Here is a 25,611-nt window from a genome sequence, read left to right as displayed (position 1 = left end):
TAATTGTATTATGTTTTTGTGTTGTAGATTTTTCTACCATGCTCTCTTCAATTTTACACTTGTACGATTTAGATGTATTCAATGGAACTTGGTTAATTTGAATGTTTTTATTGTGAATTTGAAATTTTATTTGAAACAGTTATTGGAAATTTTTTCTGGTCCCTTGTATTTTATATTAATATCTTAAGATATCATTAATAATTTGAATTTTCTTTCTTAATTTAAAGTCAAGCTAATAATTGTCAAAAAAATGTTAGTATTTCTAAATTGTTTTCTTTAATCGATTATATTTGTACCCTGTATTGTAACTGAATTAGGAATAATTTTTAAAGCCAGTAAGCTTACTTAATTGCTCTATGATCTGTTCAATAAAAAGGCATGATATAAAAATTGCTCATGTTTTTTAAAAACAATCTTTGAAATTTTCTTGATATTTTTTTTTGTTAAGATTACTTGCTTATTCCTTGAAATTATTATTTAAAAATTATTATTCCTAATTACACCTAATTACAATTTTATTTACCAAAATTATTGTTTATTTATATATATATATGTAACTTTTATTTATATATATATATGTAACAAATTCGAATCCTGTCAGCTCTTTAATATGTAATATTATTTGTTCTGAAGCACAATGCAGGTGCGACCAGCAGTGAAGAAACTTAGTAATTTTTAAAGTTCGATTTATTCTCTTCGGGAGGCAAGCATGATGCAGTTTTGAAGACAGTGAAGAGAGTTTTTATCTTTTTCAATTCTTTTTAATCCATTGGGAAAGCATAATTATTTACAAGCAAAGACGCGGACATTGCGCGTCCGCCACAGCGCGGCACAAAGCAGAAGTGGGGAAGAAGGGCGAAATAAAATTATCCCTCGTCTTATATTACCAGAGAATTTGATAGGGAAATTATTTCTTCATAGTGCTAACATATTAATAAGATTCTGATAGGGATTTCTGACGCATGTCAATCACATGGAAGGGAAACACAGGAATCTTTTGAAAAGAATGTGCTTACTAAACATTTTTTATCTATTCACGCGGAGCGTGTGAAAGTGTCGGCGTTTAATCGATTCAGCAATTTTATAAAGCTTCTCTCGAATTAATTAAGTAGAGAAAGTGGAATTGGATCAAGAAATAAGAGAATGAACTTACTATGGGCTAAATTAAGATAAAATTTTGGAAATTAATTAAATTGAGATTAAGAGTTTAATATATATATATATATATATATATATATATATATATATATATATATATATATATATATATATATATATATATATATATATATATATATATATATATATATATATTTGAAATATAAAATATCTTGAAAACCGAGCTTCGCTTGGCATTTTTTTTTTTTTTTTGAAAAAGTATTTAGAAACGAAATTACATGCTGATTACATATGATTATTTTTCAGTCTTAATTACGTATAATCGGGTCATTTAAATAAATAAATGAAAAAATTCATGAATGCACTTATTGTAACATGTTATTTGAAACAATATGCTATATTCCAGCATTCATTTAACAGTTTATCATTACCATCGCAACTATTTTGCCAAAAGAAAGCTGTCTTCATCAAATGAATTCTTGGGGGTGGAGAAAATGAACTTTGTTTGGTCGGCTCTGTTTATGGCAATCCATGTTCGATGTCAATAGACACAGAAGCTAATGCGATCCTGTTCAGAGTGGATTTGTACCAGTATGTTGAAGGGACAACCTATTTCCAAACCTCTTGGTATCTCCTACCGGATTGCTACCGATGATGTCTCCGTAGATGGAATCGCTGATTCTTGTAGTCTTGATACGGATTTCTTTAAGAATTCGACTTGATTGTGGATCTGAATAAGAGTATGATGCGAAAGGGAGTCGAGGAATCTTCTGTATATCCGGACAAATTACATTGTTTCAGAAAAATCTTTCCCGCAAAACCAGTTCTTTAAAGGATTCTGTGTTGAGAGTTGTGGATAGTTCTTGATTGTCGAAAATGGGCCGGGAATATGGCGGTAAAATTCCCTTGACAGCTTTGAAGACGACGACGAAGAATTTCTGACTTTCAAGTGGACTCTTTAAGGCACTTTTGAAGCCTCCTGATATTTGGTTGGTGTCGCTTTGATTCTCTATATCTATTAATATTGTCTATGTTTCAACTTTTGTTTTGTTCCGAATGGCAACGGTGTTAAAAATGATGTATATATAGTTTGGAATTCATTAAAAGAGGTTGTGTTTACTTTTGAGAATGGCTTTGAGTTTTATATTTACGCCATAAACAAATGCCCTTTCATCCAAGAAATCGAAAGCAGAGTCTTTAATGAAAGTATCTGAATAAGAATATTATCTTATTCGATGTCAAACCGTGACATCTGGCGTCCGCGACAGGACTCGGTTGCTTTTTAAGAGTAAGTACGAAACATTTCAGCATTTATTTCATTATGGAAACTGTTTTGAAAGATAGGAAGCAACTGAGAAGGCTGTTTACTATAGCATGCAATTCCTTTGACAAGGCAGAAAATCAACTGAGTTGTGCCGATAAAATCAATAAATTAAAGCTAATTGAGGAGAAAGCTTTATTAATGATGGCATGTGAAGAAAAATTTAAACAGTTGTTGTATTCCGAGGAGACTTCCGATACTGAAATCGAGAGAGAAGTAGATGAGTCGGAAACTTACATTGATCGCTGGAGATCTTTAAAACAAAAGTTAGAATCATTTGTGATTGAACAGTTATCCTCTAAAAACGAAAGTTTTAATATTGGTACGAATACCTTATTAAATTATCCAAAAATAAAATTACCTACTTTTGACGGTAATGTACGCAATTGGTTATATTTTTGGGGACAGTTTCAAAAAATTGATGAGGACATTAATATCGATTCTCACGATAAATTTTCATATCTATCTCAAGCAATGGAACGAGGTAGTCCTGCCGAAGAATTAATTAAGAGTTTTCCTCCAGGTGGTAATAGCTATGAAAAAGCTTTAAAACAATTAAAATTGCGTTTTGGCAGAGAAGAATTATTAATTCAAGTATATGTTAGAGATTTACTAGCATTAGTTCTTCAAAAACAGAACTGTTCAAAAAACTCATTAAGAAAGTTGTTTGATCAACTCGAGAGTAAACTACGTTCACTTGAACTATTAGGAGTTACTAGGGAGAAGTATGCTGCTATGTTATTTCCTCTAGTTGAGTCATCGCTACCCGAAGAAACTTTGATTGCTTGGGAGCGTTATAGATCGGCTCATCGTAGAGTTCGTGAAACGAACACGAATGATTCCGATCAAAATTCAACTAAGATAGAAAAAAGTGATTTAGAATTTATTTTAGAATTTTTACAAGATGAGGTTGAATCAGAAGAACGCATTCTTCTTGCTTCTAGAAGTTTCAACGCTTCTAAACCGAAAGCGGAAGTGAAATATAATAAATTTTCTGGTGATAATAAAATGAGTGAAAATAAAACTAGGAATGTAAAGTTTTATGAGGCACCTAGTGCAACTGATCTTTTGACTTCGTCGCAAGTGTCAAAACAGTGCATATTTTGTTCTAATGCACACTATTCTGGAGATTGTTTTAAAGTAAGGAAAATGCCCTTGAAGCAAAGAGAGGCAATTGTTCAACAATCTCATAATTGTTTTTTATGCTTAAAAACTGGACATTCTGTCAGAGATTGTAAAGTCAGAGCTAGTTGTTTGTGTTGTGGCAAAAAACACCACATTCTTCTGTGTAGAAAAATGAATCCGATATCTGAGTCTAAAGACAAAGAATCGCTTGAAGTTGATAAGAGAACTGATAGTAGTTCTGAAATGGATCAAGCTCTTTCCAACTTGTCTACCAATCCAAACGTAGTCCTGCAGACATTCAAAGTTGTAATTAGAGGCAACGGGAAAAAACGTGTAGCAAGAGCTATTATCGATACTGGTTCACAGCGGTCATATTTACTACGAGCTACAGCTGAAGAAATGAGCTATGAGCCTACTAGCTGTGAATATTTGCAGCACTCCCTATTTGGTGGCAAGCATACTGGGGTATGTAAACATGATGTATATACTTTGTATTTATCGAGTGTACATGAGAATTATAATTGTAATTTTAAAGTTCTTAGTCAACAAATTATTTGTAAAACTGTGCCACCTACTGTGAATGAGTTTTGCGTGAAGGAGTTAGCTGCTTATAATGTAAATATTGTGGATAATTGTGAAGATCCTATTGAAATCCTTATCGGAGCTGATGTAGCTGGGAAGCTCATGACAGGAGGTTATCGTGAAATATCTTGTGGACTCGTAGCGATTGAAACAAAACTTGGGTGGTCTGTAATGGGACGAATAACTGATACTGCGAGAAGTGAATGTTCATCTTTATTAGTTCAGTCCATGTTATCTACAGCAGAGACAATAACAGTCTTATGGTCCTTGGATACTCTTGGCATAACTGACCCATCTGTGAAGAAAAGCCAGATCGAGTTGCAAGAAGCTGCTCGAATGCATTTTCTAAATACAGTTCATTTGGTAGATGATCGTTTTGAAGTAGATTTGCCTTGGTTGGAAGATCATCCACCACTCCCAGATTATTTTGATTTAGCAAAGGGAAGACTGAACAAGACTGTTAAACGTCTTAAAACCGAGTCTAATTATGAAGCTTATGGGAATGTTTTTAGGGAATGGCTTGAGGAGGGAGTAATTGAGGAAGTTGCCAAAAATGATCAGGCTTCAGTACATTATCTGCCTCATCGAGCAGTTATCAAGAAGAATAGCACTACAAAAATCCGGCCTGTTTTTGACGCTTCGGCCAAGGCAAAGGGATTTCCTAGTCTTAATGATTGTCTTGAGAAGGGGCCGAATCTAATAGAGCAGATTCCGAGTATTTTAACCCGATTTCGAAAAGAGAAGATCGGTGTTATTGCTGACATCCGAAAAGCCTTTCTACAAATAGGTGTTTCACCCACGGACAGAGATTACTTGAGGTTTTTTTGGATTGGTAATGATGGTCAGCTGAAAGAGTACAGACATTGCCGTGTAGTTTTTGGTGTATCGAGTAGCCCTTTTCTTCTAAATTCTACTATTCAGCTTCATTTACAAAATATTTTGGAAAAAACAGGAACTGGAGAATCTTCGTATCCAAAAAATGTCATTCAAAAACTTGCGCATAGTTTTTATGTCGACAATTGTGTTAGTTGCGTTAAAAATGAAAAGGAACTACATCGTTTTATTAACGTTTCGACTGAGGTAATGGCCGAGAAAAAATTCGAGCTTAGAGGGTGGGAGTTCAGTGATGTCAATGCTGATACTTCTGCCGATACAAATGTGCTCGGCCTGGTATGGAATAAAAAATCTGACACTCTACGAATTAATACTGCAAGTGTAAAAGAATTATGCTTTGAAAAGGTAACTAAGCGATTAATCTTATCTACAGCTCATAGATTGTTCGATCCTCTTGGTATATGTTGTCCTGTCATCCTAATTCCTAAATTATTGCTTCAAGAAACGTGGAAGCAGAAAATAACATGGGATGAAGAAGTTGATAAAATTACAAAAAATACATTTTTAAAATGGCTAAAAGATATTGACTGTTTAGAGAAAATCCGTTTTCCAAGATATTTTGGTTCAGAGATTGCAAGTGGAAATATTTCAGTACATATTTTCTGTGATGCTAGTAAGCATGCTTATGCTGTCGCTGCTTTCATCCGAATACAGACTTGTGATTCAGTTAAAGTACAACTTATACAAGCCAGGAGTAGAGTTTCACCAACAGGAAAGGAAGGGATTACTATCTCTAGACTTGAGTTACTTGCAGCTACTGTCTCAGCAAGACTTTCAACTTCTATTTTGTCAGAGATACAGAGTGAAGAGGTTTACTTCTGGACTGATTCTTCGACTGTCTTGACATGGATTATGAGAGAAGAAGCCTGGAATGTCTTTGTCCAGAATAGAGTGAAGGAAATTAGAGCGTTAACAAATAAAAGTTCTTGGAGACATATCCCTGGTTCCATGAATCCTGCTGATCTCCCGAGTAGAGGTTGTACAGCTCAAACTTTATTGAAATCTAACTGGTGGTTAGGACCTAGTTGGCTTTACTTGCCTGAAGAGGATTGGCCAAAAGGAAATCTAAGCTTAAATGAAAACGAGATTGTTCGGGAAAAGAAAAAGACCATAGTTTCATCTGTGACAAGAAGTTTGATTTCTACAAGTTTTGTTCCTAAGGAAGACTGGTATTACAAATATTTTTCGAAATACCAGAAAATAGTTCATCTAATTGCCTGGATTCTACGGTTTACCTTTAATTGTCGAGCTGAAAAAATTAAGAAAAGACATGGAGACCTTGATTTTGATGAAATTTTTGAAGCCGAGAAATTATTAATTAAAATGGTTCAAGAGGATTGCTTTGTAGACGAGAGAGATAATAAATTAAAAACTTTAGGAGTATTTAAGGATCAGAGTGGAATCCTCAGACTGAAAACGAAACTTACCTTTCGACAGGATTCAGAAGAGTTTAAAACTCCAGCTATTCTTCCGTCCGATCATGAGGTGGTCAAGAGATTAATACGATATTATCACGAGAAAAATGCACATGGTACCCAAATTTTAATAAATATTCTTCGAGAGAGATTTTGGCTTCTTAATGCTCGAAAAACGGTGAGATCTGTGATTAATAAGTGCACCGTATGTAGAAGATTTTCTGCAAAAAGCGTGCAAGTTTGCACAGCAAACCCTCCAAACGACAGACTCCGAGAAGCGGCTGTATTTGAAATTTGTGGCATTGATTTTGCTGGTCCAGTGATCTTAAAAGGTAACACCAAATCCTGGATTTGCTTATTCACCTGCGCCGTATACAGGGCAGTGCATCTAGAATTGGTTGAGTCCATGTCTACTGAGAGTTTTTTACTAGCCCTTAGAAGATTTATATCCCGCAGAGGAAGAAGTAAAATAATTTACTGTGACAACGGAACTAACTTTGTAGGAGCTTCAAATGCGCTACGAGATCTAAACTGGAAGCAGATTGTTGATGATACATCTATATCACCAATTCAATGGAAGTTTAATCCACCAACTGCCTCATGGTGGGGAGGTTGGTGGGAGAGATTAATAGGTATTCTCAAGAGTTTACTGAGGCGAGTACTAGGAAGAGCTTCTTTAACTTCTGAAGAAATGATCACCATTCTCTGCGACTGTGAAGCAGTGATCAACTCCCGTCCATTGACCTATGTTACTGAAAATGATGTTACTTTGATGCCTTTAAGTCCATCTCTATTTCTTCAAGACATTCAAACAAGTGGTGTTCCTGATCTTGATGATATTGGACACAGAAGTCTGAATAAACGAGTCAAATACAGAGAAAACTTACAAAAGGATCTGCGGAAAAGATTCAGATCCGAATATCTAGGAGCACTTATTCAAAAATCGGATAAGACAAGATCAGTGAAAGTGAATATCGGTGATGTTGTATTGATAGGAAGTGACAACACCAAGCGACTGAATTGGCCACTGGGAAAAATAATAGAGATTATTCCAGGTCAAGATGGAGTAACAAGACTTGTGAGACTGAAAACGGCAAATGGAGAATTACTAAGACCAACTCAGAGACTGTATCCACTAGAAGTCTCTAATGATGATCTTATTGTTGAGAACTTTTCAACTAAGAAGTTGGAAACCTGTAAAGAGTCTGGCTCTAACAATGTGTGTGATGTAAGCTTTGAACCACAGTTTCAAAAGACTAGAACAGGTCGTACGGTCAAAATACCTAAAAGACTGGACTTGTGAACAATTTTAATTTTGTTAATTTTATATATCTTTCTTGTAACTATGTGTAAGTTAAAGTTTTAATGTAAAATATTAACTTAGGTGGGAGGATGTCGCGTTGATTCTCTATATCTATTAATATTGTCTATGTTTCAACTTTTGTTTTGTTCCGAATGGCAACGGTGTTAAAAATGATGTATATATAGTTTGGAATTCATTAAAAGAGGTTGTGTTTACTTTTGAGAATGGCTTTGAGTTTTATATTTACTCCATAAACAAATGCCCTTTCATCCAAGAAATCGAAAGCAGAGTCTTTAATGAAAGTATCTGAATAAGAATATTATCTGATTCGATGTCAAACCGTGACAGTTGGTTTGATGGAGCAAGTTGAAAGTGGGCAATCGGCCAGCTTGCTTAGAATTTACTCCGGAGATTTCTGTTACGATACGATATTTGGCTCTTTGTGACACCTTGTATTTTTGGAAGCCAGATCAAATCTTGATGTGCAATTCGAAATGAAGAAAAGGTCCAAGCCCCTAGCAGCGAGAGGGTTCAGAAGGATCTTTTACTATCGCCAACATAGTGAATAATGTCTTCAGCCAAACTGCGGATTTCGCTCAACATTGTACCAAAAATTGCTCACACCAAACAGTGGCCCTTACCAGTTATTAATTGTAGCAACCTTGCCAGGTCATCAATCCTTGAAGGGAGAAATGTTACAAATCTGTAATGTTGCTTTCCATCACAGTTTGTTCCATCGTAGGAAAGACCGTTTTACGATCAGTTCTATTGGATGCTGATCGGATGTTGGACCAATGACTCCGAGCTTTGCGACCATTTGGCGACTTTATAGTTAGTTTAAAAAAAAAAAAAAAAAAATGTTTATTTTGGTCCTATCGTCTTTGAATTATTCAGGTTCTATTATACATAATCAGTTGTGTCTCCTTAGTATAAAAGGGAAAATTATATACTAGATAAGCTTGAACTGCTATTTTTTAAATTAATCTAAAAAAAGGCACTGGATTGAAAGAGACCGGTACTTAGTTATTAAGTCAGTTTTCGTTTCAGTATTTATTGCTGATCATTGCTTAATATTAGAATTCGTTTTTTGTTAGCTTTTATTGAAGTTTTTTAATTTTTGTCCCCATCGTGTGGCCTGAAGGGGAGTTCACTGCATACACCTGGTCTAGATATATTTATTGGTAAACTTATTTACAAGGGTGAGCAATATGCAAGGACAGAGTGTAAGATTATATACATGAGTATAGGAATACATATAGCACCATCTACATACTCCTTTTGGCATATCTACATTAAATAAATTATAGTATTGCTTCAAAATGGAATTTCAGTGTAACAAAATTGCATAGTCATAATTAATTTTTTTCACCCATATTGCTGTTGAAAATGTGCTTTCTCAATTTTAAGCTTTAGCACAATACATTAATTTGCTATGCTATGTCATTTTTGATTGTATATATATATATAATCTTCTTCTTCTTTTCTTTATATATATCTTCTTCTTCTTTTTGACAACACCTAACCACAAGCAAAACTTCATTGATTGCCAAAACATTTATTTTACACAGTATGTGAATTCTGAATTTATTGTTTTTGCAGGGGAGCAATTGCATAAAGCACTGGAAAATGGTGTTTCTCAGTACCCAAAGCTGGAAGGTAGATTTCCTCAGGTCTCTGGAATGACCTTTGCATTCGATCCTAATAAACCTCCTGGACAGCGAGTTGACCCACAGTATATTAAAATTGGCGATGAATATTTAGACTTTTCGCAGGTATGAAAATTAACTTTTTAGAAAAAAAGAAGTAGCTACTGCTTATTCGTTATATACTAAATATTGTATATTTAGTATATATATTAGTATTCATTGTATGCTAATTTGTATTTCTGTGAAATTGTAATGAGTATCAGAAAATCTTTTTATCCAGAATTTTGTGAATTATGATGTTGTAAAACGCATTATAAAATTGTAATTTTTAATTATTACATTTACTTGATATCTTATATTTTTTCTTACTTGCTATTTTTATTTATCGCAAATGTTTTTAAAAAATTCGTTATGTTCCATTTTGCACATTTATTATTATTACAAAGGTTTCAAGTTTTGTATTCAAATTAGACAATATAATGTAGATATCATTTATTTAAAAAAAATTAGATTTCGTAATCAATGAAAACTTTGTAAACACAAATTTTGAAGTGTTCTCACATCTGATACTTCTTTCTTTGGATTCAGCTCTTGATTTATTAAGTTCTGATTCATATAAACTGAAATCTCTAAATATAAAACTTGGAAAATCTTTGGAAAAAATCATTATATAAAAATTTCAGTAAATAGAAATACAAACTGCAAATTTTTCATCATTTCCACCCATATAACATTTTCTTGACTACCATATCTCTTTTTGAATTTTTATTGCTTTATCCTTAATAAGATGCCTAGTCACAAGCATGTTCTTATCTCATATTATTTTAACCTATTCCAACAATGTTTCACCCATCTTATCAAATTTCAAGGATTTAAATAATTTCTTTTATCTCTTCTGATATTTTCAGAAGTTTTAATAACCAAATCATGATTTTTTTTTTTTTTTTTTTTCAAAATTGTTGATAACAAATTTGTCAAAATTACAGACATTTTTCTGACTCGTCCTTATTTTTCATCGCAATTTCTGCATCTTTTATAAAGATGGAGAAATTATTCTTGCTTCAAGATTTCTTTAGGGGGTCATACTTCCTGTAAGAAAAGTAAATTGCAATTGAATTTAAAGTAAGAATCTCAATTCAGATTATAAAAGATATTCATAAAATAGAAACTGCAAATAACATATGACTCGCCATTTAAACATTTTTCGTAACAGCTTATGTTTTGTAAATTCTGTTATCATAAAAATTAGTGAAATAGTTTTTTTAAAAAATTAGATTTGTATACCTTTTTTTAATTTGATTGCACCAGACTTTTCATTTGATTGCATTGTTATTGATACCTTTACAAACTAATAACTGGGCTAAGGTAGAAGAAGGCTTAAAGATATTGATTAAAAAAGGTATTATCATTTTAAATTTCAGAAAGATACAATATTGGTTAATTATAAAATTTTAGGATAATATTAACACTGTCAAAATATAAATAGCCAGATTCTTCATTCTGCTGTATTATATTCAATTATCGATACAGTATTTATAAATATTGAGGAGGGCCGGGATAGCCTAGTTGGTAGGGCGTTGGATTCGCATCACTTGGGTTGTGAGTTCAAACCTGCCAGCCGAAGACCCCCCATGTGCAGTGGTGGCTGGCGCACATATAAATCTGTCGTGGTCACAAAGCCCTCCATGTCGAGAGTAATACCTCTGGGGGTACTGGTTCAGAGGTGATAGATCTGTGGTTCAGATTTAAATTACGATCTGTGGTACATGAATGAAGTCCGCCACGTAAAAAAGGTTGTGACACGTGAGTAGTTAAGTCATACTCTTAACTAGGTGACACTACTGAAGAACAAGAGACATAAAAATTTCAGCTTAATTCGTTAACTTAGTCAGCAGGCTTGCCTTTAACAAGTGCCATCAGAAACAACAACATAAATATTGAATATACAAATTTTTGTTCATTTTATTGCACCATATATATTGTAAGAATGTTCAAAAACTTTAAATTATTATATACTAATTATTAAATGCATTATTAGCCTTTATTCATTGTGGATAGCATAATTTATCTATTTATGTGATATTATTGTATACATATGAATAAACTCCTGCTTTCTTGTTGTAGCAATATAGATTGGTAACAAAAGCTTATTTATGTCAAGGCAAAGATGGATATGATAGCTTGAAAAATTGTAAAACTTTGGTAAGATTATGTTTTTTATATTAATTCATAAATATTTTTATAATTTATTATGTGTTTTTTTAATTAAAACTATTTTATATATATATATATATAGATGAGTGAAGAAGAATGCCCTGAATTATGTACCATAGTGCAAAATCACTTCCATGCTATAAAAGTATTAACTGGAGTTGTGCAACATAAAACAAATCACCGACAGAGTTTACTCTGCTTATCAAGGAGGTAATAAGTTTTTAAAATTATTTTTCACTACAGATTTATATGCTTGTATGTAATATATCAAATAATTGAAATTGCTTGACTTACAACATGCTTAAGACATCTATGAACAACCAATAGCACTTATTAAATCTGATGTAAAATTCATTTTAATATATTTTGTTTATCCAGAACTCTTCAAAACATTTTTTTCTTATTTAATATTTTGTGAATTAAGTATTAAATACTTTTTATGCCTTTAAAATATTTTCTTCTTTTCTTCAAATTTAAATAACATAATTAGACTTGTTTACATCTAAAAAAGTTATAAATTTGAATTTTATATTTGTAAAAATTATTAACTTTATTTTGGATTTCAAATAAAAAATAATTAAGTTTTCTGAATTATTTTATATATATTATTAATAATTGTTTTTACTTTAATTTTGCAGGCATAGTGCTGTAAAAGTTTTAGAAGAGGTTGGCAAATTTCAAGTTCATAAGCCCAGTGACCATCGAGACGTTACTGATTCTCATCAGGCACTACCTGCTATAGTTGATGAAGTTGAAAAAGTACAATGCAGATTGCAACCGAAAGTTGAAGGTCGAATTTTGATCATGACTGATGAAGTAAGTTAGAATGGTTATTTTTATTAATAATGGAGGTGGTAATGTATCTGTGCATATGTGTGTATTGGCATTCTCAAAATGATTGGCCTAGAGCCACCAAATTGGATACAAATGCTGTTCGGAGAATAGAATGATGTACATTGGAACAATTTTTTTTCAGAGTTTAATTTTAATTAAAAACTAAAACTGATTTTGACATTTCTCCACAATAACTTCCAAAAAGATTATTGTATAAAAATAATTTTTAAATATAGGTTTAAATTAAAATACTGGGTTTTAAATAATATTAATTCAGATGTTCTATTTTTTTCCCTAAATTTTGAGAATTCTTTGAAATTTTTAAAAAATTTTTAACAATACTTTTTATTGTTAGAATAGAATTCAAATTACTTTAATTCTCTTATCAATTTTTTTTTCATTCTTCCTTTATTTATAGTTAAAGGTAAAAAAGATTCTGTTTATTTTCTGTGCAGTTTACCTGAGGAATAAGAAAATAAAGTTACAGTACTGCTAAAAGCAATGTGCATTTAGATGAGAGCTATAAAACTCTATGTTTTTAATGGAACTATGATGCCCGGGAACAAGACTTTATTAGGATGGTTTATTTACAAAATAAAGAGAACAGATGTATGACCATTGAAATAATACAACTTAAATGTCTGTTATAATTTAATGTTTAAAATTACTTTTTTGGGTGAATCAGGAATATCAAGTTGTGCATAAAAGTTTTAATTGAACATAATCAGTATTTCCAGTGAATCAGCTATTCAACAACATTGGATGTTCACCATTTAACTGTCCAATAATCTGAGTTTACATTTTTATATTCCAATAATATATTAAATAATCTCTATTTTAAAATTAAATTTCCATTTTATAGATAAGCTCTGGAAGTAATATTGATTTGTGTATTGTTTTTACATTGTATATAAGTAAAATTTAATTTACAATATTTAATAATTGTTGTGTAGAATTGTTCAGCTTGCTATTTAAGATGAAATATATAGGAACAAGTGATAATAAAACATTTCAGAATACTTTTCTATCAAATTTTCAAGTAATTTAATATAATTACATATAAATAAGAATTTTTCAATTAAAAAATTTTTTACATTTATTGTAAGAACGTGGTTTGGACAAATAAACTTTTTTCAGTAATTGTCAAAGTCTATCAGAAGGGAATTGTTCCATTTAATCCAAATGTTAATTTGTGTTTTGAACAATTTTTCTTACAAGAATATAGTAAGCATCTTGAATAAAAATTAAAATTTCTTACATTAAAATTTTTCTTAAAATTATGTTAAGATGCATTACTACATGTAAAATCGTTATGTATAATTTATTTTGCCATTTCAAATCCGATACAGTTATGTTTCCATTACTCTAAATATTATATTGTATTTATAAGTATTTAAATATTTTTTTCTGGAGGTAAACAGAAACAAAGAAGCAAATGTATAAAAACGAAAAAAAAAAAAAAAAAAAAAAAAAAGAAGATAGGATTGCTTTTAAATCATGTAAATGGTGAAGATTTTTTTAATCCTTCAAAAAATGTGTTATATTTCTCTTATATTATATAAAAATATTTATTTTATTTCTAGGTTCGTTTAAAGCTTGAAAAAGAGAAAAATGATATCTGCAATTGTAAGGTTGCCATTATCTATGAAACAGATGGTGAAGCTATCCCTATAATGTGATAAATGTTAACTTTTGATTATACTAATTCTTTTGAAGTATCGCTCATATTACTTATATTCTAGTGCAATCACTGTTAAACCCAAGTGTAACTTAAAGAGATTTATGTAGATGTTTTACTTGTTGACAAATATATATTTATACACGTATATACATAGATTTATTGTCTTTTAGTGTTGACTCATATATTATTTTGTAGTTATTTTACTTAAATTAAGTTTAGAGTTTATATGGCTGTGAAGTGTACCTTATTTTTAAAGGTGATTGGGAAGTTTGGAAGAATTCCTAAAGGAGATTTTTGGCATTTTCAATTTGCTCTTCTTAAACGAAAATGCAATAGCTTAGTTTTACATTCAGTTTTTTTTTTTTTTTTTTAACTCTGAATATTCTTGTTGCTTTAGAGGTGAGGTTAGTGAAAATTAGTTTTTTTTTTCTACTTATGCTATAATAATATAATTATTATTTTACATTTAATTTAATGTTTTGTTTATATGTTTTTTGGTAGGTGGAATTTTTTCTTGGCACAAGGTTTCTTCTCAAATTGATACTTTAAATATGATAGTTCATAAGTTCAGAAGTAAAAACTAAATTTTTTACTTAAAAGCACATTTAAGACAAATCTTATCAATGTCTTTTGTGTATGATATATAAATGTGTACAATTATGATGATTAATACTTTTGCTTTTAAAATTTATTTTATTAAAAACACTTGCTTTTTTGTGTAGATTCTCTCATTTTACAAAGAAAAAAAATTGTATAATTTTCTTTTTATTATTTTCAAAATTTTTCATATTTGAGAACTTTTTAAAGTACAGTTTTTACATTTTTTTGGAAGGTGTGTGTGTGTGTGTGTGTATATAAGGGGGGGGGGGATGCAAGGAATTAGTTTTGCTTCAATATTCAAAGTTCAACCAGTCTGCCTTTTACCTCTTAATGCCTTCGTTGAATATTACAACAAAACTTGTGATATTATATTAACTTACCCTGCTGTTATAGACGAGGTTGTTACTTAATGTAAAACAGAGTTTCTAAACTTATGTTATATTTTTGTAATGCAAAAATGTTATATCATTTAGTCATTTGTTATATTTGAAACAGTGAATTTTAGGATATAATACAGTGGTAAGTTGACTGAAATTTGTTTCATAAGGTGCCTTTATTGTAAAATTTTTAGTCTAGTCCATTTTAGATTATACGTGATATATATTTTTTTTATATATTTAACCTCAATGTTAAAGATGTGTTGAATGTGAAATGCATTGTTAAAATGGTCTATTTAATTTTTTACTTTTTTTTTCTTGTCAAAAAATTATTTTATATAATCAGTTTTCCATTTTAAACTGTTTACTATTTTTGGAAGGTACTTAATTTTTGCATCATTTAATAATGATTTTTGAAAAAATTGACCAAATATTTTTTTAAGAATAGATACTTACTTAAAATTGTCTTTGCATCGAAATATGTTTTTCTATTTTAAAAAGTCGTCAAATTATTTATAATTTTAGACATGAAATTTCTATTGCTTTTTGTGCAATTTCACATTTAACTTCTATATGATGTATTATTTTTATTCATGCAATTTAGAGCAATTACATTATTTATACATTGTACTGGGCTGTTCATTTCAAAATACAAATAAATTGTATTCACCAGTTGTAGTAATTTTATTAATACTGTAACTCCAATAGAACACTGAACTCTAAAAGATAGATTCTCAGGGGAGCATTTATTTTAATTAAACAGTGATATTAATTTTTTTTTAAATGCTAGTCTTTGTACAAAATTTGAATAACATAGTTACTGATTGATTCATTTCTATTTAAATTCTCTATACTATAATATGCAATGCATAGTAGTATTACAATTATATATGAATTCTAGCAGACCTTTCAAAATTTTAAAATGCAATGAATTAGAAATTATTTAATTTGGCCACAATTCTAAAGTTTGTTTTTTATGATCATTTTATGCCATGGTTACTGAAAGCATTTTTGATTGGCTATCATGAAATACCATAATCAAACAAAATTTCATAAATATAAAAATGAGAAATCCGAGGTAACCAACAAAGAATATTGTAAAATCAGAATAAATCTGGAATGCTTCATTTAAAATCTAGAGACATATTGTCTGCAAACTTTTATAAAATATTTGTATGACTTCCATAAACATGTGGTGACAATCTGGAATTTCCTTCATTTTATCGTCTAAAAATAAATTTATTCCTAATGAGATAAAAATTTTCATTATGTTGATTTTTTGCAATTGAATTTCTATAGAAGTATTTGAAATATTATTTTTGAAGACGATTATTTATCAAAAATAATTGTATTTGACTGGTATAAAAGTTTAAAGATGGTAAAGAATCTATCACACATGATCTGGTAGAACGTCCATTTCGATTTATGGTCAAGATATCGATAAAGTTGGTGAACTGATACTTGGTGATCGTCTTTTGACAACAAGAGGCATTACTGAACAAGTTTCTTATCATTTAGCTCCTATTAAGCTATTTTAAAAGACCGTTTAAGGTTGTGATGCATTGTTCTCGAGTTTTTCCAAAAACAATATTCTGGAGTGGCCCCAGAAATGATTTCTTGAAGCGGTTCATGTCTAAAACACATTCTTGCTGATGATGAAATTTGTATATAGAAACATTTCAACAATCAACTGAAAAAGGTGAAACAAAATTGAAAAGACTACATCAGAGTCGTTCAAAAATCAAAGTAATATCTGTGTCATTATTATAACGTAGTGCATTACGAATTCCTACCAATTGGCCACAGTCCATAAAACATTATTTGAATATTTTGCCCATAGTAACGAATCGAACTATGGCGTGAAAACTCGTGGGTTTTGCACCACGATAATGCACCTTCTCGCGTTGCAATTATTATTTGTGACTTTTAACCTAACATTCAATAAATACGACTCCACAAGCTCCGTATTCATTTGATATGGCCATCGCATGACTCTTTTTCATTGCTGAAATTATTTCTTCATGATCAATGTTTTGCGTTCATTAATTCGACAAAATTCTCTACGAATTCTGCCAAAAACACAACTTTAAAATATGTTTTGATGATTGGAAAAGATTTTGAAGGAGTTACGATAAATTAATATATTTTGTTCTATATGATATATTTGCATCATATATCATTCAGGGTACATTTTGATCACATTAGAACACTAAAAGAGACTTTTTTATTCATTGAAAAAAAAAAGGAACTTCAATATCTCTTCGCAAACTAAAAGAAAAATGTATCTATGAAAGACGTATAATAATGGTCAGAAAAGATAAATTAAAAATAATTTTTATTTAAAAATGGCACAGCACAGTAAAAAACAAAGACAATAAAAATTTCCACATTTCTGTACAATAGTTACACCAATAGAATTTCTTCAGGAACATGAATTAGATTACTAAACATAGTCTGTAAAATCGTCATAATCATTTGCTTCATTTTCAATATCGGTATTTTCATTTTTCTTTTTCAAGTCGTCTAAAACCTTGGATTCAAGACGTTTGATGGTGCGCAGTCTTTCAAGCCAATTGGAAACTTGTGCAAATTTTGGAGATGACTGTTTGTTTCTATTTATTATCAATGAAGCTAGCTGCAAATAAAAATAATTTTAATATTTTACAAGAGTACATCTTTGATTAGGGTTATAGTAGGATATTTTTGCACAACTGAAATATATACATAACAGCAATACTTAAATCATGCATTGTTCAGGCAAATATACCACAGTGTATTAATCTTAATATTAGTATTTCAATTCTATCATTCAAATAAATTGTTCCTTTTGCAATATTCACAGTCAAATTACAGGATCATTTACAAAAAGTTTCGGAGGTTATAGAACACATACAAATAACAAAACATTTAGAGTGACAGTTGGAATGTTTTGAAATGTTGAAACAAAATGAATTTAACAAATATATTTGGTAGAACATAAAGACACTAATCAAAAGTGTGATTGGCACTCATTCATGAAAACTTTGGTATTATATTTTTGTAACTCCAAAAATATCTTAATTGAAAGGGTTAAAGCTCATTATATGATATACAAGAAAATGTCCAGATATGGAAGATTGAATGACCAATATTTATATTTTTCTCCTTAAATTCTCTAAAACATTGAATCCAAAACAGTTCAAGCCAAATGAACTATAGGGCTTGGTTTGAAATGTCAAAATTCTCGAATGTTCTAATTGAGTGATCTGGAGTCATCTGGGTATATTTCACCATCCCATTGTACTCACCACCCCATTGTTTGTACTAAGAATTTTGAAGTTTAGTTATATTAATGTCCCGTTGTAAAGCAACACTAGGGCTGTTTCTAAGAATTTTGAAATACTCGGAATACAACAACAGCTAATCTTAAATGAATTATGCCTCATAGTTCTTCTTTATCAAAACTTTTTTTTCTGTCCACATTCATTCTTCAAAGTTTATTGTGAAGGAAGTCAAATTTTATATGGTTATAAAAAATATATGGTTTATTCTTACATATAAAATATTAAATTATTGAAGACTGATATTTTAAAGAATAGTAAAAATTAATGTTGGTAGTGTCTTTTCAGCTGAACATTTATTGATTCGAACATAAAATATAATGATTTCATGCCATGTTTTTCCAATTGAAGCTTATGTTTGTCTCTAATAATTTAGAACTTGGCTATTAGATCAGTGCTCAAGTGAACAAATTTTATAATATGAACTTTTGCCAATATTATATTTCTTGATTTTGGTCTATGAAATTTGAGAGAATCTTAATATAATTAAAAAATTTTTGACAAAATCATTGCAAAATAAATCTGAATACAAGAGAAGAAAGAAAAGGGAAGGAAGAACAAATTTGTTACTTGAGGTGCTTTTTATCAAATGGTGAGAAAAATACAAATAATAAAATTTCATAAAGATTTTTTTTTGCTACATTTGAATATCTATAATAGAATTAAAAGACAAAATTTCGTCCTTGACTTCACCATAAAGGAATATCTATCACTTTTTAAACATTTTTTCTTTTTTTTTTGCAAAAGAACAAATTTTGTCAAAAAGTTATTTTGCGTAAATGCGATAACTAATTTTGGTTTTTTAGCACTAGAAATTTATCTTAAACCAAAATATTTTATACAAAAATAAAGCGTCATGTTTAATTCAAATCAGACGCAAAGGCTATTTCAGTTAAATTCACTTACATTAGCGTGCAAAGCCATTTGACGAGCAAAAACAGGTAAACTTTTATCTGAAACCATATAAGATTCTGTGTGTCCAAACATGTTTATAAGATCTAAAATAAAATAATAAATATTGTAAATGATACTTTCTACAACAATAATTTAACACATAAAAAATTCTTTATTTCTCTTGTACATTGATAACTATCAGTAATACAAATACTTTTGTTAGCCATAATTATGTGATCTAATTGTTTGTTCACGGCTCATGTGATAATTCTTACAATAATTACTCATATTTCAGCAAAATATGGACAAAATTATTCTTAAACCCAATTTATACTAAATTCTGAAAAGATGTGCAAAAGAGTTATAGGAAAACAATCATGAATCAACAATGTAAAATGAATGCAATTTTCAAAATAAGTCAAAAGTTTATTGGAAACAAATGAATTAAATATCTATTTATAACATTCAATTCTTTGAAATCTTTACTTTCAGTTTTATGAAACCTTATTATCTTGTGGCTTTAAACACTTGTTTCTTAATAGCAGAATACTAAATTAAAGAAGTACATGCAATATTTTTTCAAATTCATTTTTAATATTTCAGTGAGTTAGGGCCATATTAACTGTCTAGAAATAATAAGAGAATGAGATACAATATAAATCTTGTGAAATTATTCTTAAGTTTCAATAAGGAAAAAAAGTAAACAAAGTAACAAAGAATGTTTGAGAAAATAATACCATTTCTTTTCACCATTTCATAGTAATTCATAAAGAGCACTTTGATTTACTCCTTTCACATAACTGTAGGTGTATTTTACACTTCAAGAGTTCTTTATTTCGGAGATAAATTTAACAATAAACTTCTTATTCGTTTAGCACAATGACTGGTAGAAATAATTATGATGATTTAACATTTTCATATGAACAAAATTATTATATTACATCAAAACTTTTCAATTTAATTTTTTTTAAAGGAAGTCAACCATTTTACATTCTTATTGCATCTTAGATTTTAATTTGATAACAGAAATAACAATAAAATATCTTTAAAATTAAAGTCTAAATTAATGTTATACTTCTTTTGACTGTTGCAGTAATTATTCGTTGGGGATATTATACATTGATTTCAAAATAAACTTACTGATACACAAATACTTAATTCTGCAAATGATACCGATTTTCCACTAAGTGAGAAAGTGAGAGTTATCAGTTTGTACATAAATAAATCTTTAATTTAACAGGTGGACTTTTTTTTTTTTTGTTCTAATATCTTCAACATAACTCTAAATATTTTTTTATGCCTCCACTAGTTAATAATTCTGTTCTAAATTCCCTTCTCCTAAAAATTATTAGATTTAAAGGGAAAAGATATTATAACCCAAATGATTGAAATAACTTGCCTTCATTTCTGTGTTTTACAGTCACAATATTGCAATCAAATTCTTCAGGCTGAATGACAATCCATGCATTTGTGACTTGGCCCTGAACAAAAACAAAAACATCATTGAAAGACACTCTTACTTCCTTATTTAAAATCCAGAGAATATCATAAATGCATTATTTAATAAAAAGAAAATTAAAAAACAATTATTTAATTTTTTAAAAAAATTTATCGATTATACTTTGATTTTTTTTTCTCTTTTCAATTCATATTAAAAAATATTGAAACATTTTTTTTAAAAAGAAATACTGTTATTCATAAATTTTAAATATCAAATTCTCATTTAGCAAAATATACAGAAAATCTTCAACTACATCAAAAAATTATACTCTGGTTTTTGCATATAAATATTTCTTGGCATTCATCTTTAAATCACTACTTCTTTTATTAAATTCACCATTATTTTTTAATTTGATAAAATAAATTTAAATTTACTAATAAAACTAAACCTTCTTATATATATTTTGCACACCTCAATAAAGAAATGGTAAATGAGTTAGTTGATTGCATCATGAAATTGTTCAATCAACTTGGTGCAATCTAATTGGTTAAATACTTAAAAAAAAGGAGAATAGTTATATATATGTGTAATGATATTTTAAAATCTAATTTAAACTTAATTAATTCCAAAGCTTTGTCTTAAATTAGCCCTTATTAACTTCACTCTAAAACATTCTCTTATTTCCTGATTCTATTCCACTTTTTCTATTTAATTAATTCAACAGAAGCTTTGTAAAATTGCCAAATCGGCTAAAAGCCGACAAGTTCTCACATTCCAAGTGAAGGATAAAATATTGCTACCTTATACAAATTCTTCTAAAGATCCTTATGATTTCCTTGGATGTGATGGAAATCCCTATTAAAATCTCAGTGCATATTCACAGGGAAAAAATGTTCATCAGCTTTTCCTCATTTTGTGCTGTGTTCTGTGTTGTGCTCGTTGCTTCTGCTTGTGCAAAAAAAAAAAAAAAAAAAAAAAAAAATCATGGCTCCAGGGACAGAAATAAAAGAAAGTTAAAAAATCGAAATAACTGTCTTCGAAACTACTTTCTGCTTCAAAAATTATATGCTTACACACACACACAAACATTATATATATATATATATATATATATATATATATATATATATATATATATATATATATATATATATATATATATATATATATATATATGTGTGTGTGTGTGTGTGTGTAATGATATTTTAAACACTAATTTCAATTTAAATAATTTCCTAGATTTTATCTTAATTTAGCCCATAGTAACTTCCTTCTAAAATATTCTCTTATTTTGTGATCCAATTTCACTTTCTCTACTTAATTAATTCAAGAGAAGCTTTGTAAAATTGATGAATCGGCTGAAAGCCTAACTTTCCCACACTCCGCATGACGGGCTAGAAAAATGTCCAGTAAGCACATTCTTTTTGAAACCTTCCTGTGTTTACCCTGCCTTATTGGCGAGTGTAGCGAAAATCCCTATCAAAATATCAGGTTATATAAGACCAGGGATAAAATGCTCAAGTGCTTTTCCCTCATTCCTTTCTGTGTCATTCTGTGTGCTCCATATCGTCATTTGCGTGCTCCTTATATCTTCAAGGAGTTGGGGCTCCTTGTCATCATAAAAAATTTCTGGCTCCTTACCTGTGATGAATAATCCCGATCTCAACGTCATTTCCTTGTTATATTATCATCACCAAAATAATAGTCACCTGCCGTAGTGCGCCAGTGCAAAATTGCATTTTTGTGATTAATTAAAAAAGTGATGATTCATCAAAAAAGTGTTTAAAGTTTCCCGACTCAATGATGAAAATCAAGATTTATATTGTGTGTTTTTCTTTTCATTTGATTTTAATTTTTGAATTTTAGAATTATTGCAAATTATATTTTTATAGTATTATTTAAAGTATTGAATTTTTAGTCCTTTATCAAATCTATTTTTTTTTAAAATTTTATGCTTAAATTTATAATGTTTTTTATTTGAAATATAGTTTAATGTTGTTAAGATCTGGAAAAATTACTGATCAAGATAAAACAAATGTGCCTAATTCTCAAAGTTCAGAAAATAAAATTGATAAAGAAGAAAATTATCAAATAGCCAAAGAATCCTCCATAATCCCTTTTGATCCCGAAAATGGGATGAAAATGGATTTATGGTTGGGATATTTCAACAAAATTTGTCAAGAAAATAACAAAACTGATTTGTGGAAAATTTAATTTCTAAAAGGGTCAGCTTTAACACATTATATAAATAGTTGCTTAAATATTGATAATTTTGATGAGTTATGTTGTGTATTAACTGAACAGTTTATTCAACTCAATACTGTTCATTTTTCTGACTTTTCACAATTGAAATTTGATTCAAAAAATGCTAAATTAGTTGATTATTTTCATAAAAAATTAAATTGCGGAAGACAGTTGGACCTTATTCCACAACTGATTTTAGAAGGTTTTACTGATGAATTGCCAACTCAATTAAAACAATTGGTAAGCATAAAAGCTCCTTGTACTCCTACAGAATGGCTTACAATAACAACTAAACTATTAAAAATGGAAGAATCTTCAGAACCAAACCCAGGCAGGTATAATGAAACCAGAATCTGAGTAAGGTAACCAGCACCTTTTACACCTAGGCATAATTTTAATTATAGATTTCAAAATTCGTTTACTCCTCGGGCTCCCAATAATTTTAGACAAAATTCAATAAGGCCATGTCCCAATAATTTCAATAACTATGGTCATCATTTGCATTACCAACAAAGATTACCATCTTCTCCATGTAGAATTTTTACACAAAAAGGTATTCCAAATGCTTATCATTGGGCACAAATATGTCCTTCTCAACCCCAATTTATGATAAATGTTCCAATAACAGCCAATTTTACTTCCCCGTGCACAAAGTTCCTCTTGGCTGTTTTGTTAGTGTCCGGACACATCTCAACTTTACTAAGTCTAGCTAACTTGGACAATGTTTATAACCCTCATAGCAATGTAAATATTGTTATTGACACAGGATCCACTCTTTCAATTACATCTGCAGATATTGTTAAAAACTTAACTTGACAAGAAAGAATGAAAACCCTATTAGAGTCAAACAAGCACATAGAATGTTTCAATTAACCCAAATTTTGACATATATTTAAAAATTGGCCAAATAAATAAGAAAATTAAATTATATATTATAAACAATTTGGACATCCAGGCATTCAAAAAGTGATAAATTTAATTACTCTTCAGTATTATTGGCCCCAAATTACTCAAGATATTACACTTTCTGTTAAACATTGTGATGTTTGTCAATTAAATAAAAAGAAAAAAAGATTTGGTCCTTTACAGGCTGTGCCACCCACAGATTGTCCTTTTGAATGTCTTTCTGTCGATACTGTTGGTGGATTTAACTATTACAATTCAGCTAAAAAATTTCTTCATATAGTAATTGATAATGCGACTAGATATGTTTGGGCTTTTCCTTCCAAAAATGAAAATTCTGAAACTTATATTAATATATGAAAGCAAGTTTTCCAAATTTAGGTTCCTTCCAAATTATTAACTAATAGAAATGGTGCTTTTACCCGATTTAAATTCAAATATTTCCTCAGAAATTATAGTGTCAAGCATCTGCTCACATCATCCACACACTAATGGGAAATGTGAAAGAGTTAACCAGTCAATAGTAACTAAATTAAAGTGCAAGGTCAATTCTTCTCCTACCAAAATTCTTTGGACTAAACTTTTAGAACAAGTAATCAATGAATATAATTTAACACCCCATTCAGTTACAAAATTTCCTCCTGCATATTTGTTATTTGGCACATTACCTTATTCTCCACCCTTCCCTCTTTCTTACTTCTTTTTTTGTGCCACCCTGCGCCTTCTTGTAAATAATCATGCCTGTCTAACGGGAGAGAATAAAATGAAATTAAAAATACAAAGTCTCTTCACTGATTCGAACTGCCTTCTGCTTTCAAAAATTGAAATCTTTACCTATATATATATAATGATAAGAACATTTCAAATTACCTTAATTGTGGATATTTCAAAATCTTCTCCACTTTCATTATACACAATCATAACGCTATCATTAGCAACATGTTTCTTTTTTTCATTCCTCATTTCATCAGATGGCTTATTTCGCATGAAAGTTGCAACATGGAAGACCACTGAAAGGAGAAAAAGACACAAATTAGAAAATGGTGAAAATTACTAGAAATTATTAATTACTAAACAAGTAATTATTTATCAGCACTACTTTAATTTAAAGTTTAATAAAAGAATAATTCATGAGAAATTCATAAAAAAAATCACTTAATACTGTAGGGATTAAAATTTATGTTGCTAAATCAAGGTATAAATTAAAAAAAAAAAAGAAACAGATTACCTTGCATTACATCATCATGCCATATTAAGCCCAACTCTCCATCTTCTCCATTTGTTTCAAGTCCACCAAGATATGTCTTCTTGGGATCAACATCAGCAAGATAAACAATTTTCCCAAGTCCTTGCAAAAAATCAACATACCTGGCAGAACCAAAATCGTTGCTTAATATGGCCACTTCATTGTTTGCCTGTAAAGGTTGAAAAATAATAAAATGAAAATGAAAAGTTTATACACTTTTCACATTATATTTCTCAAAGAAAATCAATAAATTAAAGTTGTTTCTTAGAAAGAAGATAATAATCATCATATCCTATGAATGCAATAATTTGTTGGTATAAAACATTTTCTTCTCCATGGATTAAAAAAATGAACAGACAACATAAAATAATCATTTTAAATTGTTTAGTTTATAGGACAATTATATTTAGCTTCATGACTAAACCAAATGTAATTTGCTTTGTCTAAAAATC

The 25,611-nt window shown here is 29.6% G+C and overlaps 2 protein-coding genes across 5 annotated transcripts in view; one reads left to right on the top strand and one right to left on the bottom strand.

Moving 5' to 3' along the window:
• Positions 1-14,867, top strand: part of LOC129966466 (trifunctional nucleotide phosphoesterase protein YfkN-like) — a 29,679-nt gene extending 14,812 nt beyond the window's left edge. For both annotated transcript variants that reach the window (XM_056080891.1, XM_056080892.1), the window contains exons 10-14: positions 9,359-9,531; positions 11,530-11,607; positions 11,702-11,829; positions 12,258-12,435; positions 14,037-14,867. In XM_056080891.1, the coding sequence (XP_055936866.1) occupies positions 9,359-9,531; positions 11,530-11,607; positions 11,702-11,829; positions 12,258-12,435; positions 14,037-14,132 (653 nt within the window). In that variant the 3' untranslated portion in view covers positions 14,133-14,867. The remainder of the gene's footprint in view (positions 1-9,358; positions 9,532-11,529; positions 11,608-11,701; positions 11,830-12,257; positions 12,436-14,036) is intronic.
• Positions 14,868-17,441: 2,574 nt separating this feature from the next.
• The window catches only part of LOC129966573 (tuberin-like), a 45,077-nt gene continuing 36,907 nt past the window's right edge, over positions 17,442-25,611 (bottom strand). For all 3 annotated transcript variants that reach the window (XM_056081030.1, XM_056081032.1, XM_056081033.1), the window contains exons 38-42: positions 25,142-25,328; positions 24,784-24,923; positions 20,725-20,806; positions 19,338-19,429; positions 17,442-17,746 (exon numbers count right to left, since the gene is read on the bottom strand). In XM_056081030.1, the coding sequence (XP_055937005.1) occupies positions 17,555-17,746; positions 19,338-19,429; positions 20,725-20,806; positions 24,784-24,923; positions 25,142-25,328 (693 nt within the window). In that variant the 3' untranslated portion in view covers positions 17,442-17,554. The remainder of the gene's footprint in view (positions 17,747-19,337; positions 19,430-20,724; positions 20,807-24,783; positions 24,924-25,141; positions 25,329-25,611) is intronic.

Source organism: Argiope bruennichi, chromosome 4 (assembly GCF_947563725.1).
Source record: "Argiope bruennichi chromosome 4, qqArgBrue1.1, whole genome shotgun sequence".
NCBI lineage: Eukaryota > Metazoa > Arthropoda > Arachnida > Araneae > Araneidae > Argiope > Argiope bruennichi.
This window is presented reverse-complemented; position numbering and strand designations above follow the sequence as displayed.